General features: G+C 50.9%; 1 protein-coding gene across 1 annotated transcript; it reads left to right on the top strand.

Annotated features, from left to right (window-relative positions):
• Positions 1-1,944: 1,944 nt before the first annotated feature.
• Positions 1,945-20,303, top strand: SLC17A9 (solute carrier family 17 member 9; the record flags this gene model as incomplete). The annotated part of the gene is made up of 13 exons (XM_084271726.1): positions 1,945-2,060; positions 9,973-10,170; positions 11,780-11,919; positions 12,503-12,602; positions 13,375-13,505; positions 14,264-14,360; positions 15,287-15,383; positions 17,118-17,205; positions 17,528-17,562; positions 18,129-18,244; positions 19,196-19,251; positions 19,529-19,558; positions 19,668-20,303. 13 exons carry the CDS (start codon positions 1,945-1,947, stop codon positions 19,829-19,831), a joined length of 1,368 nt encoding a protein of 455 aa, XP_084127852.1. The 3' UTR covers positions 19,832-20,303.
• Between the last annotated feature and the right edge of the window lie 348 nt (positions 20,304-20,651).

Raw genomic sequence — 20,651 nt, 5'->3', positions numbered from 1 at the left:
GCAGTAAAGGAACCATGTCTGTGTTTTTACTTTTTAAACTTAGTGATATGCATGTGATGGATATTCTGTTCAGACACTTTTTTTAACTGTAGCTATTTTTGACAGTGACACTCACTTCTTACCTGAGAAGTAAATTACCCAAAGAACCCGTTCATTGAGGTGATGCTGAGCAGCACCCCGAGTGGAACTGGGAGTCCAACAGATAAAGACAACTCTGCAACCTGCTTCGCTTCCAGATGGGATCAGAGTTAAGTGTTGCAATGTCAGTGTAAGGTGCCTACCGCCCCCAGCAGTGAAATGCAGCATAGTATGAAGTCATGGGAGTTGCAAGTATTCCCTGTCTGTGATTAATGTGGCACAACTAAGACCTCATCAGTTCTTTCCTGAATTTGATTACATGCATTTTGCTTCTCCAGTTAAATCTGTGCTTCTCTCCTGCCTCGAATTAACTCCAAACACACTATTTAAATCACTGTATTGAACGATGGGTTTGATTTTTGGCTGCATCTTGCCATGGCTTGGCTCCCTCTTCTGGAAATGGGCACAGTAGCAGAGTGAATAAACATACTTTATGATTTCCAGTTTCCTGTACAATTGAGGGAGGGAGGCCTGCAAGTGGAGGAAGCCCTGTAGTTACTACGTGTGGTTCCCCTCAGTTCCCACTTGTACCGAAGCTCGTTGTTTGTTTTCTGCTGGCAGCAGGTCTGTGTGTCTGTGGGTGACTGTGCCTTTGGGGGAGATCTCTTGCCTCTGGGGAAGAAGTACTGAAGCAAAGGACAAAGTGTGATTTTTATAGGTTTTTTACTGGTCAGCCCTGGTGACCTTCTGCTTCTGGAGTTGTTTCTCTAGTTTGCAAGGAGCCTGTTGCTCTTTCACTCTCAATAATACTGTTACCCTTCTTGATTTAGGCAGCTAACTGCTCTAAAGGGACTGGCACGGTATTCCCGTTAGGAGAATGGGTGACTTGGCTGCTAACACTGGTCTGCTAAAGGCTTAATTTTAATGGCCTTTACAGGCTGCAGGAGTAGCAGACAAGTGGTACCTGCCCTGCACCTGCACCCTAAACATTTTGGTGCAGCCCAGCAGCTCCAGTCTTCCCAAGGGCTGTGTCTGACCTTGGCCAGGCTGTGTGGGAGCTGCTCTGTCAGTTGCTGACTTGAAGTTTTGCTGCTATCGGTCACGGAATCCGGTCACCTGAACAAGGTCTTAACACAGCTCCTCCTAACAGAGCTCCTCGCCAGCTCATTCATGTTGCTGAATCGAGCCCTCTTGTTTTGCACTGAGATAACCATCGCTTTAATTAGCTATTTCCATAAAGGAGACTGATTATCTCTCTCTGATACTTAATGCAACTGCTCTATCCAGCAGCCTTAAACCAAGCTGCAACAATACTGACTCCTGTTTATTTTTTCCTTAAATTCTTCGGGTGGGAATATCATATTCAGTTCTAATCCCTAAAAAGCAGAGGCAGAGCCTTTCCCACTGGGAAGCCAGAGGAGCAGGCAGCCACCTCACCAGCAGTGGATGCTACTTTCGGGGTTATTGCGCTCAGGGGAGAGGAGAGGCTTCGCAGGGCCCTCTCTGAATCCCGATCCGGCTTTTGGGTGGGGCGTGAGCCCTTACCCGAGGAGAAAAAGTAGAGAAAGAGAAAAAACCCATCGCGCTCTCACGGTTGCAGGCGAGGGATGGAAACCCCCCCGCCCCTCCCCGGCCGGGTGCCGGGCGCCTTCACTGGCCGTGCCACCCTCCGGGCGCCACAGGTTCGAGGCTGCCCCGGGACCGGGGATCGAGAGCAGGACCCGCCCGCCCCCGGCCGCTTTGCGGGCGGCGGGACTTCCCGGAACGGCGCGGCGGGAGGCGCTGACACGTGGCCGCGGCTCGGCGGGGGGAGGGAGCCGGCGGCCGCCGCGATGTGAGCCGGCGGAGGCGGAAGGCGCTGCCCGCATGGCCGCGGGTGGCGGCGGCAGGAATGTGCCGCTGTGCAGCGCCGAGCACGGCCCCCGGGCCGCGCAGCTCGACGGTATGAGGCGGGATGGCGGCGGGGACCCGTACTGGTCCAGGTAAGGCTGGACCCTCTCTCGGGAAAGCCGCTTGCGGCGCTCGCCCGGGACCCCCCTCCCGCGTCCCCCGGCCGGTCGCCTTCTCGCCCCGGGACCTCCTGTAGCCTGGGACAAGCTCAGCCGGAGGCTCCCTCCGCCTCCTCCTGAGGCAGCTCTTGGGAAAGATGCAGGTTCGGGCCGGAGGAGGGCAGGCAGCCTGAACCGTTCTCCGGAGAGGAGGTCTCGGGAGATGCTCGGTGCTCCGCACCGGGATGCCGCCGGTCGAGACCCTCCTGCCGGGCGGTACCGGGGGGCGCTCCCACCTCTCCGGGGAGTCTCCGGTGCCTCCCTCCGTCGGGCTCCAGGACAGTAAAGGGAGAAGATACGAAATCACCATGAAACGCGGGGGAAAGGGGTCTGTTGAGCCGGTTTCTGATCTGCAGTCAGTTATTTAAACGTGAGGTTGGAACCACGATGAGGTTCTTAGCGAAGTGTGCCAGCAGGGATGTTTGTATTGGTGATAATAATTAATTAAGATAAAGTCAGGAGTAGTAGCTGGGCAGCAGCTAGATAGCACGAACTGTTCTTCAAGTTAAGGGAACAAAATACTGAAAAAAATACTATTGAGCCCAAAGTGACCGCTTTTAGCAGGAGGGGTATAGCAAACACAGGGTGCTCTTGTGTTTGGAGTGGAGGTTGTGAACCAGGGATCGAGCTGGGATACCTGGGGCAGCTCTGCTCCTCTGCCACCCTGGGAAAGTCATCCAGCACCTCGACCTCAGGACCTGCTGCCTCTAGCAGCCAAGGCAGGGTGAGATGATGCTTCAAAAGTGCCATGTGGCAGCTGGGAGTGACGGTCAGAGGCTTTTCTGGAAGCCCTTTGACTTTATCGTGTTGCCTCTGTGCTTTTGAAATGTGATTTGGTTTAATGCTGCCACGAAGAGGAACTAACGGTTGGTTGTCACGGCCGGTGAGTTCCCTTGACCCCTTCACCATCACTTGGGGCTGTTGTGACCCCGTGGTGAGCTCATCCCGGCAGGTGAGTGGAAGGGCAGCCATGGGGACAGGTGACATCGGTGCCGATGCACAGGAGAGGAATTGCCCTGTCCAGCAGCAGGCAGCCGCTGGGTAACTTGAGGTTTATCATTTATCGCTTCCAGCAGCAGGCAGACCGCCAGCTTTAAACTGCTGTCCCAAGGGAGACTTTTCCTGCAGCCAGAGCCATGGAAGTCTAATCAAACCCACACTCATCTCAGGAGTAAGGGGGTAGGTCCCACAGGCAGACCTTTAGCATTAGAGTGGCTTAAAATTAGAATGCTTGCTCCCCCAAAAGCCATTAGGAAAGTTCTTTCTCTTTGTTCTCCCCCCTTTCTAACTTGTCCCTAAGTCTTTGTGCGATGGGAGTGGTGGGAGAGGAGGAACCCCAAGTCAAATTTTCATCAAGCAAAGTTTTCATTTCGATGTTTGTCCTCTAGAAAAAAAAAATAAATCATACATTTGGCCAGAGTGAAGCCTCCAGCTTCCCAAAATCTCTTAGAAAAATGCAAACCATCGACCACATCTTCCAAAACAAAAGAGGTGGTTAACGAAGACAGCCCGTTGATCAAGCCAGATGTATTCTGAAGTGATTCTGACCACCCTGAACGCTGCTGGTAACTGTAGCTGTTCATGTGAAGGAGCAGCAGGATAATCATAACCCCCATCAGATCCTTATCTATATTGCAGCAATTCACAGAAGCTGGGATCCGGTTGGGTGCAGACACGCACGCGTGGCCATGGCCCTTGTTTGAGGAGGCTTTATGCTCTATAAACAGGGCGGGTGGAGGGTGGGCATGGGAAGGGGGGAGCAGGAAGGGAGAGCAATCCGCCAGGTCGCAGGTTGGTCGAGTTGCATAACATACCTCACTGGATGGTGTAAAGTCAGTTTGGGGGACAGGTTTTGTACAGCAAATAAATAGCCCTTAACCAGTTCCAAGTAAGGAGGTACTGCCGTGGAGCCAAGGTTTTATCACACGGGGGCACTGACATGGATTCTCCGTTCATGCCTCAACAAAAGACATGCCAGGCAGCTTTCCAAGATCTGTCTGCACTGTCAGTGCAAGGAGAGATAAACAGTTATCTCAGCAGGTTTGTTTTTCCATCTTTGTTCATGTGGCTTCTTCTTTTGCCCTCCCATTTTTCAGCTGGCTTTTCCTTCCTCTTCCACTGTTCTTGCCCCGTGTTTTATCCTGCCTCTCCAGCTGCTTTTCCAAACTTTTCTGCAGGTTTCCAGTGGCTCCATTATCACACATCTCCTGTTCCTCTTCCAAGAACAGCACGTGGAGATTTCTGTCTGGGGCTTGAAAAACCCCTCATGTTTATTTAGCACACCTGGACATTTAGATAGTGTTTTTTTATGGTGATCTTAACATGCCAAGGCAGGACTCCTCGGGCAGTAGATGTGTTTTAGCAGCTCTGGTTTAACTGGGGGAAGACTGGACCTCTGAGAGGAGGTATCTTATTACTGAAGGTTGCACCCAAAGCCACAGGCAGATCCAGCTGTAGATGTGGGGATCACATTTTGGATGGTGCCTCCAGGGGGCAAAGGCAACATGGAAAAGTCGGGGTGTCCTGGGAAGCAAATGACTCCTGAAACCACTCTGCATCTCCCAGCCTCTGGCTACACCCAAGGACAGGGGATCTTTATAACAGGTTCTTTAAGCTCCAGAGATAAAAGGAATTGTACCACCAGCCGCAGCCTGGTCTCCCCCAGTCTCCTGACTGTGCTCTTTGCCTGGAGCACCCAGTCATGGTGTTTTTCTCAGTTCTCTGCCCTGATCTTTTGTCAACACAATGTTGCAGCTTCAGCTGCTTATTTGTGTTTGGAGGTTGGTGGGGTTTTTTTCTTTGTACAAGTTCCTCACCCTGTTCTTAACCGTGTCCCCTGGAAAACTAAGCAAGAGACACGCTTCATTCCCAGCTGATCCATGGATGCTCCTAGATCAGCGTGCAAAGCGCGCGGGCACTTACTATTGCGTTTTCCCCACCGCCTTCACCTGGACTTGACAACAACTATTTCCAGCTCAGACGAGCTGCTGAAATCTAATTTCATCTTGGCTCTTGCCGAAAGCAAGAAGTGAAGAGAGGGAATAAACCCAGAGCCGTGCTTGCTGAACACCACTTTGTTGCCATCTGCGGCTCTGCGGAAGGAGTTTGTGCACAGGAGGCGGGCAGGAAACCAGCAGCTTTCCCAGGAAAGAAAGAAAAAAAAAAAGCCCTGTGTCCTCTGTGCTGGTCTCCTGGGCGGTTAGCTGGTAGATTTGGAAACAAAAAAATCCCTCTTCTAAACCCCAAAGCTACTTTTGACAGCAACAAATCATTAGCTTGGAGCCAGTTTGCAGCACGACAGAATCAACTCAAGGAGGGGTAAAAAAAACTACAAATCTCGATGAGGATGTTAGGTTTTCATGGGAAGGAGAAATTGTTGAGAAAAGCAGAGAGAAGTGAGAGGACTGTCAAACCGGGTTAAAAATAACTACCTGGGTATTATCTCCTCGCACAGGAGTGTCTGCACGGCTGCTGTGTTTATGCCACGTCAGTCAGGCTGTGCTGGAGATGACTGTGAATTAAAGCCACAGGCAGGCAAGCTGGGAAAGAGGGTTTTGAAGGAGGATGCTCCCATGAGACAGGGAATGAATGGGTTGCAGGGAGAACAACATCCCCAGGTTGCAGTGCAGCCCGTCACTAGGCACGGGGTAGGGGGGGGGACACCACAGGCACCAGCTGTCTGGGCTGGGGATGTTCCCCAGGGAGATGGCCCCATGTGTGAGCTGCTGGGGGCCCGTGGTTTAGAGCTGGGGGCCCTGTGGTGTGGGTGGGCACTTGGTATCACCATGGGGGCTCATCCCCACCCAGCTCATCCTTGCAGGGGTGAGTGAGTGTCCACTGCTGGCGGCTGGGATGAGCGAGCGTGCTGGGGGCACTGGAGGTGGCTTCAGCTGACGTACACTCCGTGCACCTCCCACAGAGCTATTTTTAATCTCTTTTTAGAGAAGGGAACTGAGATAGAAGTGCCCTGGGGGCGGGCAGCATGGCCTGCTGCCGATACCTGCGCCCACCTTGGCCATGGCGCAGCTCCAGTGCCAATCAGGAGCTGCAGCTCCCAATTCTTCTCCCACTCCCGATTCCAGTTTTGGAAAACACCCACAAACCTCAGAGATGGCTTCTGGCCAAGAGCTGTTGCTGGGACAGACTGTTCGTAGTCTTGCTGTCTAACACAGGTCTCTTACCACTTGAAAATACCTGATGGTCCAGACTTGAAGGGGGTGCTAAACTGTAATCTAATTGATAGCTTAAACTCCAGCGAGCCCGTTTCAACAGTGACCTGCAGTGTCTGCAAACAGACAGACCTGGGGGAAAGGAGGGAGGCAAGTCAGGAGAAATAAAGTTGAATAAATATTTGCTCTGTGGCATCAACCAGAGAAATTCCTCCAGCAGGAAAACAAGCTGCAAATAAAGATACCCAATGCTTCTGCTGGCTCTCCTTCCACTGTGGGACGGCTCGGCTTGGTTTCACCCCTTTGGGGCCCTGGGTTGGTGGGATCCAGGTCTGAGGGGAGTCACTAGATGCTTTGAAGCAAAACTCTGACCACCCCGCGCTCCAGGCTGGGTTTGGAGGAAGAGAACTGAGGGCCATCAGGCAGGGCTGGCTTCTCAAATATAGGGTTGTTGAATAGCAAACCAGGAAGAGTCATTAGGGCTCGAGCTAATTGTGATCTGTCTGGGTGGTGGTTGGAGGTTTATGAAATAGGAAGTGTTTCTAGCTGCATGGCTGCTTTGCTCTGCGAAGGGGGTCTCGGTGACCTGCAGAAGGGGATGCACCTGCAGGGCCTGTTTCTTGTAAGCAGAAAGGCATGGCAGGTCAGGAGAGCACGTGCTGGGCACTGAGGAGCTAATTAAATCAATAAGGTGGCTCCAGACATGGCTCTGGTGATTCGCCTGCCCCCTCTCCCAAAGGTCCCTGTCCCCTGTAGCCACAGGGCTGTGGGGAGATGCCGGGTTTGTTCACGCAGCCAGTGAGATGGGCACGGTGGCACCAGTGGCACCAGCAGCTGTGACTTCCTTAGGTTTAGAAGTCCTTTACTCGGGCTCAGATTGTCTTTCTCCCACTCAGATTATCCCTTCCTGCAGGGAAGCCATTAGATTTAGTTTGTTAAGGCTGGTAAAGCTTCACTCTGCAGGTGGCCGGTGTTACCTGCAAAGGCTGTCATTTGACTTGTCTTTATTCCTTAGTTTTAGGAGGAGGTTCAATGCTTCCCCTTTGTGCTGGTCGAGGTTCCTCCTGTAACCTCTGCTGTTGTTGTTTTGCACAGAGCAGAACATTGACTCATCGGCAGCCTCTGTGATAACTATAATTAGGAGAAAATGCATTTACAAAGCTCTTTCCTCTGATGCAAGCACATCATTGTCCTCACAGGGAAATAATTCTTGCCATGCTTTCAGGTGGGTGTGGGCAGCCAGTGATTACATTTGACACTCATATTCTTTGAGTGGATTTTCCTAGCTGGATATGCTACTTAAAGAAGCAAGTGCTAGTCTTGAGCCATCTTCATACTCCCCACTTGTTCTGAGCATGACTATACTGATGCTGTTAAGCATACAGGGAGATAATACAAATGTATAGATTGGGGTTCAATCAATCCATTAGCACCAAACCCTGTCTCCCCTGCCCCCTGCCTGCACGTTCTTTGGACACTGGCACTGCTGCCCAAGGGTTTCGCTGTTCCTGGGTGCAAACATCCACTGGAGGGAACAGACCTTGGCAATGCTGTAAGGAGAAGTCCAGCCACACACATCTTTTTCTCTCCATCACACACGGCTGTGTAGGGTTTAGTGCCAAGGAACAACAGTCATTCTAATATCCCACTAAAATGCTGCTGCACTCCTCAGGATACTGGCTGGGAGAAGAGTCAGAGCTCAGCCCCACTCCAGGCAGTGAGAAAGCTCGCAGTCAGGGGAAAAGCACAGATGGGAAAGCTGTCTCAGCAGCTAAATACCAGGAAATACCTCTGTGCATCTCAGGCTGCTGCGTTTTACTTGGTCAGCCTCTGTTGTTGCAGGTTCAATAGCTCAAATTAATCAGCACCATGGTAGATAACAGGAGAGATATGGCCCTGTGCTGGCAACATCCCTGTTCTGTGGGTGCAGAAGCACTGGCTGGGTGGGTGCAGGGCCCTTGCTGATACCTGTGTGCATCTGATCCTCTGTCATCCTGAGATGTGGCTCTAAGGGCTCTCCGCAGCATTTTCCATTGCTGGTTACCCCTCCACCTGCTGCATCTGATGGGGATTTTTACCCCAAACCACCTGCCTGTCCCATCCCATCCCACTGGTGTAGGTCTGATGCCTTGAGCCTGCCATTTCACCGTGCTTTGCTGCAGTCAGTGAAGCTGCTGCTCCAGGGATTAAATAACCACCCCAAACAGATCATCTTAGGCTTTGCAGCAAATTAAGATGTGATTGCTGCACATCTTCCTCCCTGCACAAGGCCAGGAGAGTGTTTACCAGCTGGTTCAAGCAGCTGAGACAGGTCAGCCCTGGGGGAAGTCACTCTTCCAGCAGAGACACAGGAGGCTCTCTGGCTCCCATGCAGTTTGTACGTGTGCAGAGAAAAGACGGTTCCAACCTTCACAGCACCAACTGAAACACTTCCAGTTCCTCCTGCCAGAGCCTGGCACCAAGCTGCTTCTCTGTCTCACCCCCAAACAGCAATAAATTCCCCAGGGCTGCCCGGCACGCTGGGCTTTTCATTGTTCCTTTCCCTCCCTGCGTGACGGGGCCATTTGACACCTTCATTAAACGGCCTTGGGCTGCGTGGGATTAACCTACATTTATCACCGATCCGGTACAGAGGAGTAAATACTCATTTCAATAGAAAAAGTGACCCAGGTTGTTTCCTGTGCAGAAGGTGGGTATGTTTAGTGGGGTGGAAAGCACAGAGGTGAATGCCCCGGTACAGCCAATTCCCCAGTCATCTCTGGAGCAGAGAGAGTCTGTTTGCTCAGTGCTCTGTGCCTCTGGGCACAGAAATAACCCAGTACAAATAGTACCAATAGTGGGTGTTCTCACTGAGCTTTTAACTCTGTGATTCAAGGGTAGGGGGCGCCCAGGCTGGTGCTGGTGGGGCTGGGGGAAGGCAGAGGAGCTGATCTGCTCCAGAAGCACATCACTGACTTGGAGCAGGAGAAAATTTCCTTCCCACTTACCTCCAGCCTCTATCTTCTGGAGAAGCACTTTTCCTGGGTCCCACCACTCAGATGTATTCTTTTAACATATCATTACTCGTATTATCTTAACCTTTTTTTAAGGCCAGGCTGGATTAATTTACTCCTCTCCCTAGGGTATTAAGCTCCATCATGTCTCATCTCACACTGAAGCGTTCCTCCATCTCCCTCCTGTCTAGGAAGGGTAACACACACCACCAGGCTTGGGAGTGGGTAGGAATGCCAAATAACAAATGTTTGCTACCCAGACAGTGTGTCTCATGCAAATGCTTCCAACCTCCAGCACTGACCTCTCCTTTGTTATACTTATCTTTTAAAGAACAGTTTCTCAAGCTTTTGTTTGGGGGACAAAGCAAACAAACCAGGTTTCTCCCCTGCAATACTTGAGCAGCCTGTTCCACCTTGGAGCCTAAGGACAGACACTATTGTTTTCCTGATGGGGTCAAATACTGTTTGGGGTAAAAGCATCACTCATGACTGTCACCAGACTCCAAACACTCTGTGTCAGAAACACTGTGCCACAGGGGAATTGCCCTGACCTTTGTTCTGTCCAGACAGGCTCCTTTCAGTTTGCAAGCAAACCAGCCTGACCTGTAAGTCCAAGGGTGGGTGGGTGTGGATCTACAGACCATTCCACCTGCCCCTTCCCCATCTTCCTCTCCATCCTTGCAGACCCGAGTCCCGCGTCTGGACAGTGATGCTGCTGCTGGGGACGTGCCTGCTGTACTGCGCCCGCGTCACCGTGCCCATCTGCGCCGTCGCCCTGAGCACCCACTTCGACTGGGACAAGAAGCAGTCTGGCATAGTGCTCAGCAGCTTCTTCTGGGGCTACTGCTTGACACAGATTATCGGGGGACACATCAGTGATCAGTACTGGAAATTACTCTCCTATTTTCCTGTTTTCAATGACACTTAGCTTGGTTCTGACCTCTTAGGTCAAGCCTCAACAGAGGCTGTGCCAAGTTTCACCCTGGGACAGCGATGGGGTGGGAGGATGAAGCGTGTCCGTGGGTACAAGTTTTATGGGGTTGCTGTGGAAGCGGTGGAGGTCTCTGTTATCAGCCTCCCTCAGGGTCTGTAGCTCAGATTCTGGGTGGATACGTGTAGTTTTGACTGTCTGATTCGATTCCTGGGTCTTGAAATTGCTGCTGTACTTAGGGCAGCATGCGCTGAGGGACTTTGCTCAGGCAAAATCCCCAGCAAACATGGGCAGTGTCCACAGGATCTGTCCTGCCTCCACAGTTCCTGCATAGCAGCTGCCAGGAGAGATCCTCAGTCACATTAATGGACACTTAAACCAACATAGGGAGGGGTTGTCACCTGGAGACAGGGAAGAGCACTTTCATACCAGCATGTTTTTGCTGGAGGTTGGTTTTAGCACCGATTCAGTAACTGGGGTAAAAATAAAAGCAAACCCACAAGCTTACATGTTAAGCTGGTGAAAGAAATAGTGGGTGTAAAGCAGACTTTATTTTAGAAAAGTGATAAATGCTGATGCTCATGCATAGCTCCTCACTGCCGCTCACCAGGAGTGATATCTGTCCATTAACAAACAGCTGAATCCCAGTGGTGCTGGACAGCTATTTGGAAGGGTTTAGAGCAGCAATCACTAACCACAGGAAGAAAATATTTCCTTCTCACAAGGAATACAGCTTCTATTTATTTGTTTATTTATTTATTCGTTCTGCATAGTCTCTTTTTGTTTCCAGTCCAGCACCTCCAGTTTTCCTACCCTCTATTCTCATGCAATCATCTTCCCAAGAAAGTTTCCATCACAATTTCCATCGTGTTTGGGAAAACCAAGTGTCTCCATTTTATCACATCAATTACAAAAAAAAAAAAAAAACCCAAAACAAAACCCACCAACCTTCCTCAGTTGGCTGTAAGGCAAGATCTAAGTAATTAACTGATTAACTGCACAGGTTCTTTTCCCCAGCCACCCTGTGAGGAAGGCTTTCCAAGGAAATCTTTTGTGAGGAATGCATGCCTGGAAGGAGGACATTATCCATGCAGGGCACTATGCTATTTAATCATGTTCCTTAATAGTTTGCAAGCAAATGCCTGCAACCCCCCCCAGATATGAACTGGCAGAGCTGATGCAAAAGAGCAGATGGAAGCAAAAACATCGCCACTGGTTCTGGAACACGGAATGGTGACATCAGCTTGGGCTTCCCCTCTGTCAGAGACTCAGGGCGTTGGTGCAGGGGTGTCTCTGGGGCTGACATATGCTGTGTTGGATGGACAGCGTCCTGGTGAGAGCGGTGCCGTTGGCCAGCTGCTCACTGCCTGCTCTGGGGAGCAGGAGGTGGGAAGGGAGGAGGTCAGAGCTGCTAAAGGTGTTTGTAGGAGAAGAACAGGTTTGACTGACAGATCACTCTTAAAAACAGGCTAAACTGGGAAAAAGACTTCAGTGTTGACTGGAGGGGCTTTGCCCTTTTGCCCCCTCCTCATTTTTGCTAACGCCTGTTCTGTCTTCCAGAATAGGAGGTGAGAAAGTCCTCCTGCTCTCAGCGTCAGCCTGGGGGTTCCTCACGGTCCTCACCCCACTGCTCACCCACATCACTTCTGCCCATCTCGTTTTTATGACCTCCTCCAGGTTCCTCATGGGGTTGCTGCAAGGTGAGGCCCCTCTCCTGAGCGTGTCCATGTGTCTGTCTCCCTATGGGCTTCCTTGCACGGGGGATCATGTGCAGCAAATTCAGATGGAAGTCGTGTGGTTTGCAGCGCATGGACCCTTCCACATGCTCGAGAGATCCTCTGCATCCAGAACTTCTGCAAAGAGAAGTGACAGATCCTTCCCCTGTAGAAACATCTCTGCCAGGCTGGGGCTGTTGGCTCCTGAAATCATCACTCTTCCTGTTCAATTTCCCACATTTATTTTATGACTCCTCAAAGCACTCGGGGGAAAAAAAATCACACCTAGCAAAAAGGTTTGCATAATTTGGGATGCTTTCCCTTCCCTCTTGCCAAGCTGCAGCACTTGGGAGCTGCTGGCTCTACAGTGATGGTGAAACAGGATTGCAGAGAAGCCACAAACAAGCCTATCGTGGCGAGGGATTTGCTTACTTTTCCATACCCCTGTTTTAAATCACCAGAAGTTTTGTTGCTTTCCCTCTGAGTTCAGCTTTTTAAACTTGCTTTTGATTTGCTCACGAGGGCAGAGGGGCCTGACTGCTCCCTGCCTTGCTCCCGTTGCTCGCAGGGGTGTATTTCCCATCCCTGGCCAGCCTGCTGTCCCAGAAGGTCCGGGAGAGCGAGCGAGCCTTCACCTACAGCACTGTGGGGACTGGTTCACAGTTTGGGTAAGTTCAGAAGGCTTTGAGTGGTGAGTGACAGTCTCTGGATGTCGTATGTGATGAAATGCCATTAAATAGTTGGAGGCAAAACTTGCAGCCCAAAGTACATGTGGATTCCTGGGTCCTTGAGGACGCCGGCTGCAGCTGAGGAAGCCTCAGGCAGTTGCTGTCGTGCATGTCAAGGATTTATGTATTTTTTTTCCTCTTTCTTTTCAAGCCAGACTTTGAAGAGTGTTTGCAACATTTAATTACTATGGGAAACAGCCCAGTTCAGTGGGAAGAGCAAGGGTCAGCCTGAGACCTGTCCTCTCTGATAGAAGGAGACAATATAACTTCCCCATCTCTGCTGATCTTCATGAGAATTTCCTTGCTGAATGGAAGAGTTTTTTAAAAGCCAATTAGAAATATTTCTGCATTTAATCACTTAGTTTCCTTTTTCTGATCCATACATTCTCTGAGATACTCTCTGCACACCAACAACCTCATTTTCTTAACCTGATGAGTATGTTTCCATGCGGCGCAGGTGAGCGTGAGGTCCCACTGGGGTTTCTCCTGCCCGGCTGAGGATCTGTCTGGAAATGCCACATAAGGAACAGGGCAGGTTGCAGAGTGGTAGGGTGACCAGGCAGGCAGGCAGTGCCTGCACATGCAGTGACTGATGGCCCTTTGAAGTATGTCTAGTGTTACACAGCATCCACCCCAGGGAGCATCTCCCTTGGACACGTGCAGTCCGAGCGCTCATAGCCAGGTATAAATCCAAGTGTGGTTTCCCTTGCAGGACGCTGGTGATAGGTGGTGCAGGATCTCTTCTCCTGGATTGGTATGGCTGGGAGAGCGTTTTCTACTTCTCTGGTTTTCTCACTTTGCTCTGGGTTTACTGCACCTGCAAGTACCTCCTGAGTCAGAAAGGTATGTGGAGCCGCCTGCATCCCTCAGGCTGCAGGTCCTGTGGGGTACCACCTGGTTACCTGTGCAAAACCCCCCTGGTTCCAAGATCATGCCTGGTTTTGCACAAAGCCCTTTTGTTCAGATGGCTTTTTGAGCTCTTGTGTTGCTGATTTTCTATTTCAAGTCCCACACTGGATTATATTGCTGCTGAGAGCCTGATCTGGCTCCTCAGTACTCTTAAGCATCAGTGAAAACACCAAACAGAGCATGATCTTCAAAGTGGATTAAGCTAATGCAGGGGCAAGATACTTATTCCAAACTAAGAGCATCTACACAGAGCTTTAAAAACCAGTTAATCCAGAATATCTCTTCCCAAATAACTGTCTCGGGGTAATTCCACATGTGGGGAAACCATTACACCTGGCTACAGCATCATTCGTGTGCCTGTGGTATGTAGGGTCTCAGCCCATCAGGAGGCTGGTGTGTGCCTGGTGCTGCAGGAAATCCAAGCCTGGTCCCTGCTCAAGGGATTTTTGTTTCATTATAACATGAGATATTACAAATGGGTGAAGGCAGCTGGAAGGGGAAGTGTGTGGGTGCAGTGGAAAGATTTTGATCAGCATAACAAGGTGTTTTCATGAGCATTCAGTGCTGCTATAGCCTAAAAACAACTTAGGAAGAGATTAAAGGTAGTTGTATAGCGGTCTCCATGGGCTTCCTCCAGCTGCACAGAAAATTACTGATCAGAGCTTTCCTTTTGTGTGTTTTCTTCCCTGCAGAACTCATCATCCCCATAGATTATTTGATGAGAGGCCTCTCGATATCCAAACAGACCAAAGTTCCTTGGAAGCAGCTGTTTAAGAAGGCGCCGATATGGTAGGCAGCTGCAGTGGCCTTGAGCATCGGCAGGGCTGGGAGAGCACCCTCTTCCCAAGGGCTTTTTCTCCCCTTTGTTCTTATTTCTTCTGCTTATGAGTATTTTGCCCACTTGTTTATTTATTTGGGAAATATGGCTGGGTTTTCTAATACCTTCTGTATAAATAACTAACTAAAAAGGTAAGCATAAGAAAAGGCAGTTTATGTTCTGTCTGGAGGAATGTCAGGCTTGAATATTACTGGCAAATCTTCCTCTGTTGCAGTGTGTTCCCTGTGTGGGTTGCGTGCTCCTCCAGAGGGATATTCTCCACCGGGATTGTTAGAAATGCTCCATGTAATGAGCTCCTGAGAAGTCCCAGGACTTCTGGGACTGGATGGCACAGGCTGTTTTCTCATTGCTGGCAAGACATCTTTTTAATAGCCATTTTTTCTTTGGGATGCTACGCTTGGTACCAAAGTTCTTCCAAGCACGTTGCCACGTGCTGTTGAAAGTCAGGGAGGAGGGTGAAGCACTGCAGCAAGCCCGGTCCTGCCTTGAATAACCACGAAGCATCTGCTGATAAGAAATCCCCAGAAAACCCCAAACACCCCGATTTGGAGCAGGAGAGCACTTGCAACGCTCCAAGGACTGGTGGGAAATGCTCTCATACCATCAAGGTTGCAGTTAACCTCACCCAAACCCAGGGGCTGATGTCAGGCACCTGCCCAGGTGCTATGTGGTGAGGGCAGCGAAGGAACGAGCGGTGCTGCAAGCCACAAGCCAAAAGGAGTAGTTACCTATGAAAAAAACCTTAGGAAGCTATTGTGGTGCTGTCAGGGATTTATTTATAGACCAGGACCTGAAATATTGGGTTGCTCGAGTGCCTCTTTCCTGCCCAGTGTGACCTGTCACTCCTGATTATTTCCTCCCCGCTGTGTGTTTCCAGGGCTGTCATCATCGCTCAGCTTTCTACAGCCAGCACGTTTTTCACTCTCCTTTCCTGGCTGCCAACCTTCTTTAAGGAAACTTTCCCCGAGTCAAAGGTAAGTTGGCTCTGAGACACCAGCATTGCCGGTCTCCGTGCAAATGAGGTGCTGGGTGGAATGGGTTGGTTAGGGAGGAAGGTGATGGCAGAGGGATTTGGTGATGGGAGGAGGTGGGAGGGCTAGAAGCTGTTACTTCCCTGCTCCTTACAAATGTCTTTTCATGGCACGTGTGGAAGGCACTTTATGGTATATTTGATATCATAGAATCATAGAATGCTCTGGGTTGGAAGGGACCCCAAGGATCACAGAGCTCCAATCCCCTGCCACAGGCAGGGACACCAACCTCCAGGCCTGGAGCTACACAAGGGTGCCCAGAGCCCCATCTAACTTGGCCTTGAACACCCCCAGGGATGGGACATCCACCACCTCTTTGGGCAGCCTGTTCCAGCAATTTCTATTTAATAAAAATGTAGTATTTATATTAAAATCATGTATCAAATCAGCAAACATAGTTGTGACCACCTGCACACCTTGAGTAATAAGCTTGTGCAGCAGCAGCATCCTCCCTCCTCAGCATTATATCACAGTGCCCTTATGTAAGATGCTCCCTTCCTGCATCTGACAGTCGCTTCTTACCTTTTGATTAAACGGTGCCTGAGGATGCTTGATCGTAAAGGATGGATGATAATCTGTAACGTGGGAAACCTGTGTCACCTACTGGTCAAAGTCCCTTGCTGCAGGTGAGCTGCCTTCGCTGCTGCCTACGCAGCACCCGCAGCCCACCCGGGTGGAGGTGATGGAGGATTTTGGCTCAGGGCAGTAGGCTGTAGGGATGAGACAAGGGATGTGTGTTGGGATTGGCTTGCTGAGCAACTTCAGCTGGTGTTAACAGGCACCAGAGGTATTAGCCCACAAGTCCTATGGGGTAATATTTCCAACAGTGACCAAGACCCAAAGTTTCAAAGGCACTGAAAGATGCCCATGGAACCCAGTATGATTTCTAGGAGCAGCTGAAACAGGATTATTCAAACCCAAGATTATTCAGCCTTTCTGAGCATCCTGAAGCCAGGCGAGGAGGGGAGGGATGCCTCCACGGGGTGATGGACTCTGAGCGAAGGGGGAGATGCAGGGGATGATGGATGGATGAGTCGATTTAACCAGCTGAGATGCAGCCCAGAACAACCTGATCTCAGCTCCTTGTGGGATCTAGGCGCAAAAACGCCTCAGCAGCCTTAATCCAGATGACCAGCAATCATCTGTGATTACAACTGTAGCAAGCTCACTTAATTGAAAATAGACCAAAATATGTTACTACCCATAATGTTGCCTAATCCTGGCATTAGGAAATCCAGCTGTGTTCCCTCAGCTTCGCAGCAATGCTGCTAATGAGGTTGAAGCCGGTGTCAGAAATTTTGCCAGCAGCTTTCCTGATGCCCACGGGGCTGAGTGAAACCTGCAGCTTGCTACCCAGGGCTCCACAGCTCTCTGCCACACCACCGTGCTGAACAGTAAACTTTGCAATGTTTAATCCCTCTTTGCTGGAGCAGACAGGGCTTTCTGCCTCTCCCTCCGAGGCAGAGACTGCAAACCTACAAATGCTGGGGCCCCTAAGAGACTTTGGAGTGGTGTGGGGTGTAGCTGAGGGCTTGCTATGGGTAGAGATCCCACAAGAAATCCTGATTGCTTCATTTTCCCCCCCAACTTTCTACAGATATCACAGGCTGTCAAATAAAGTTTGAAACCAAACTCAGCTCTGGCAACAAACCTCTCTTGATCTTTGCTCCTTTTCAGGGCTGGGTGTTTAATGTGGTCCCCTGGCTGGTTGCAATTCCAACAAGCTTGTTCAGTGGATTTCTGTCTGATCATTTAATCAACCAGGGTAAGAGGTCTTTTGGCTTTTCCTTAGCTCTTGCTTCATGTGATGTGGAGAGAGGACCTGGGTGGGAGGAGGTGAACGTGTTGGCAGGGAGAAGACGACCCAGAAAATAGGCAACATGAGGTTCTGATACAAAAGCAGGACAAATACTGCGTGGTCCAAATGCCACCCATGTATTCAAGGCTCCCTTTGATCTCAGCCACAATATGCTCATTCGGAAATGAAATCTGTCCATCTGAGATCCACTCACCCTGTGGCCTCCTGGCTGGGGAACACAGAAAACTGCTGAGTTGTGCTTAACTGCAACTCTCCCTTTCTCTTCCAGGGTACAAAACCATCACCATTCGTAAGTTCATGCAGGTAAGAGAGCTGAAGCCCCAGCAGTGACACTTGAGCTCCCTGCATGGCGGGTTAGACCTCTGATGGAGCTGGGTTGGTGGTTATAGGTGGAAAGAGGGGAGGGTTTGTAGCTTTGCAGATAGACAGGTGGTCAGTGCATGTGGGAAATGAAATCCGGAGGAGAACACAGACTGAGGAACAGAGCAGGGGCCAGTGTTGAGCACAGCAATGTGTGTGTGTGCTCAATGTGTGTGTGTGCTCCAAAGAGGTTTTCTTTCACCCACAAAGGCCAGCCATATGCTGTCTCTCCCAGTGACCCCTTAGATCCTAGGAAACAGCAAATTGAGAATGAGCAGAAATAGAAACTCCGGCTGAGAGCACAGTGTATCCTCTCTGCTCTGCAGCATCGCATCCCTCCACACAGACCTCTGCCACAGAAAGGCAGGACAGGGGGGGAAATAAAAGCTTGAGAAGCACCTGGTGCTTCTGAGCTCTTGCCATTATGAAAGGGAACAGTTTGTCTGTGAAAGGCATTGCTTTCTCCCTTACAGAAAATGTGCTGCAGTGTTAATTTTCCATGTTTCCAGGTCATTGGCTCTGGTGTCTCCAGCATTTTCGCTTTGTGCCTGGGCCAGACATCCAGTTTCTGCAAAGCAATAGTGTTTGCCTCCGCCTCCGTTGGACTCCAGACCTTTAACCACAGGTAAGGAGAGAGATAACCGCAGTGGCTGTGTCCCACACTTGGCATTTTGGGGTCTTGGAGGAGGCTGCCTGCCTCATGACTATGAGAGCAAGAGCTGCCGCTCGTCTGAGCATCACGTGTTGGTCCCCACGAGGCTGGTGGAGGTTTGTGCCTGATGGGTTGGAAATGATCCAGCAAACCTCCCGTGTGGGGAAGGGCTTTGTGTACTGGAGGGCATGCTGGATAGGGAGGTACTGGGGGATGAAGCAGGAGAGGAACTGTGTTTTGGGGACTCTGAGTCCAGTGGAGGGCCACAAAGATGATTAAGATCCAGGCATCTTGATTAAGATCCAGATGATTAAGATGTCTGGACCATCTCCCTTCTGAGGAAAGGCTGAATGAACTGGGGCTGTTCAGCCTTGAGAGAAGAAGACTGAGAGGGGATCTGATTAATGGTTATAAATACCTGAATTGTGGGACACAGGGGGAAATGGCCAGCCTCTTCTCAGTGGTCTGTGGGGACAGGACAAGGGACAATGGCTGCAAGTTGCAGCATAGGAAGTTCCACACCAATATGCAGAAGAACTTTTACACAATGAGGGTGAGGGAGCTCTGGGACAGGCTGCCCAGGGGGGTGTGAAGTCTCCATCTCTGGGGATATTCAAGACCTGTCTGGACACCAACCTGTGCAGTCTGTCCTAGGGACCCTGCTTTGGCAGGGGGGTTGGACCTGATGATCTCTGGAGGTCCCTTCCAACCCCTACAATTCTGTGGGTCTGTGAGTGCTTTGAGTTGAATCCTTTTCCTCCGGGTACTCTCCAGTGCTGCTGCACTCTCAGCCTCTTCCCCCCTTTCTCCTGACAGTGCCATTTATTGTCTAGGATCCCTTCCTTTTGTTTGACAAACTAACCCCTGTGAATGATGGAAGAGCCTCTGTGCTCCATTAAACAGCTGCTTTCTGTTTCTCTCTAGCGGCATTTCAGTAAACGTCCAGGATCTGGCCCCCTCCTGTGCTGGCTTACTGTTCGGTAAGGGCTGCTGCGGGGTCTCGGTGGTGCCAGAGGGTGATGGGTACAGGAAAGAAGCCTGCTTTGTACTTGCAGGCTCAGCATCCTTCTGCTGGGGCAGGTTCACACCGTTCCATTCGCCGCATGCTTACCTGCACCATGGTGGGGGATGAGGCTGATAGGCGCTGGTGGTCCCCACCATCAGCGAGGCATTTCGTGGTGCAGGCAGACCTGGGGTGGGATGAAGCCTCCTACACCAGCAGGTGTGGAATACACAATGTCTTTCTTTTCTTTACAGGCGTCGGGAATACAGGTGGAGCCCTCCTAGGTAAGGTACCCTCCTGCAGCTCACCCTTCCCTGGGGAGTCCTCTGCTGGCAGGTGGGCAGGATCTGTCCCCAGAGCCTTTGCATTTCTGTCTCACTCCTCCTGTCCCAGGTGTTGTTTGTGTGTACTTGGCTGGCTACCTGATTGAGACAACTGGCTCCTGGATTTCTGTTTTCAACCTGGTGGCTGCTGTTAACAGCATTGGCCTCTGTGCCTTCCTCGTGTTCGGAGAGGCCCAGAGGGTGGACACAGACTCTGCCTACATGGACCTGTAGAGACGAGCCCAGCAAGCAGCAGAAGGACAGGAGAGTGTCACATCCATGTGTCATTGTCACACAAAGTGCCAAAGAACATTTTCTTTTTGGTTTTTTTTAGGTGTTTAACAAGAAAAAATTTATATACTGAGACCAAGTAGGTAATGGGTCTACGTGAAACCCACGGGTGAAAAGAAAGCTAGAGTTCATTGTTTGCTCAGGGTGTAGCTGGTGGCTGGTAGAGCCATCGAGCTCAACATCTCCAGTGAGGATACGACCCGTGTGACCAGTTTGCCCCAGTCTGTGTCTAGTGGATAAATATCCATGTGGCCAAAGCAGCTTACCCAGCTTGCCTCCGAAGGAGCCACACTTGGCACGCTCTGCCCTGGGGCAGTCGCTGGCAGGGGGGAGCTGCTTCTCCCTGCCAGGAGCAGGGGGTCCCTCTGTGCTCTGCTGCCCATGACTGCAGGGAGGGTGCCCAGCTCTCAGCTGCCATGTGACACGTGTGGTCTGAAAGGAACCATCCAAACGAATGTACCTCTGACCTTAACCCTCCCTCGCGTGCCTTCATTTTGCAGTCTGCTGGACAGGTAAAAGCCAGGTGTACAAGAGGCTGTGAGATGGATTCAAGGCTTCCCTTTAGGGGAAGTCAGCTGGCTGGATGTCACCCATGGACCCCGCAGCATGAGGCTGCATCAGTACTGCCTTCACCGTGCTTGAGCCGAGCCAGGAGGTTGCAGAGCGGAACTGCTCAAACCAGCTGAGCCCATCTTTGCCCAAGGGCAGAGCTCAAGGGCTCCCCCCTCTCCTGGGTCACTTTACTCCAGCCCTGGTAGACTAC

This window comes from Gallinula chloropus (genome assembly GCF_964237585.1).
Source record: "Gallinula chloropus genome assembly, chromosome: 16".
Lineage (NCBI taxonomy): Eukaryota > Metazoa > Chordata > Aves > Gruiformes > Rallidae > Gallinula > Gallinula chloropus.
Note: the sequence above shows the minus strand (reverse complement) of the source record. Positions and strands in the feature narration are given on the sequence as shown.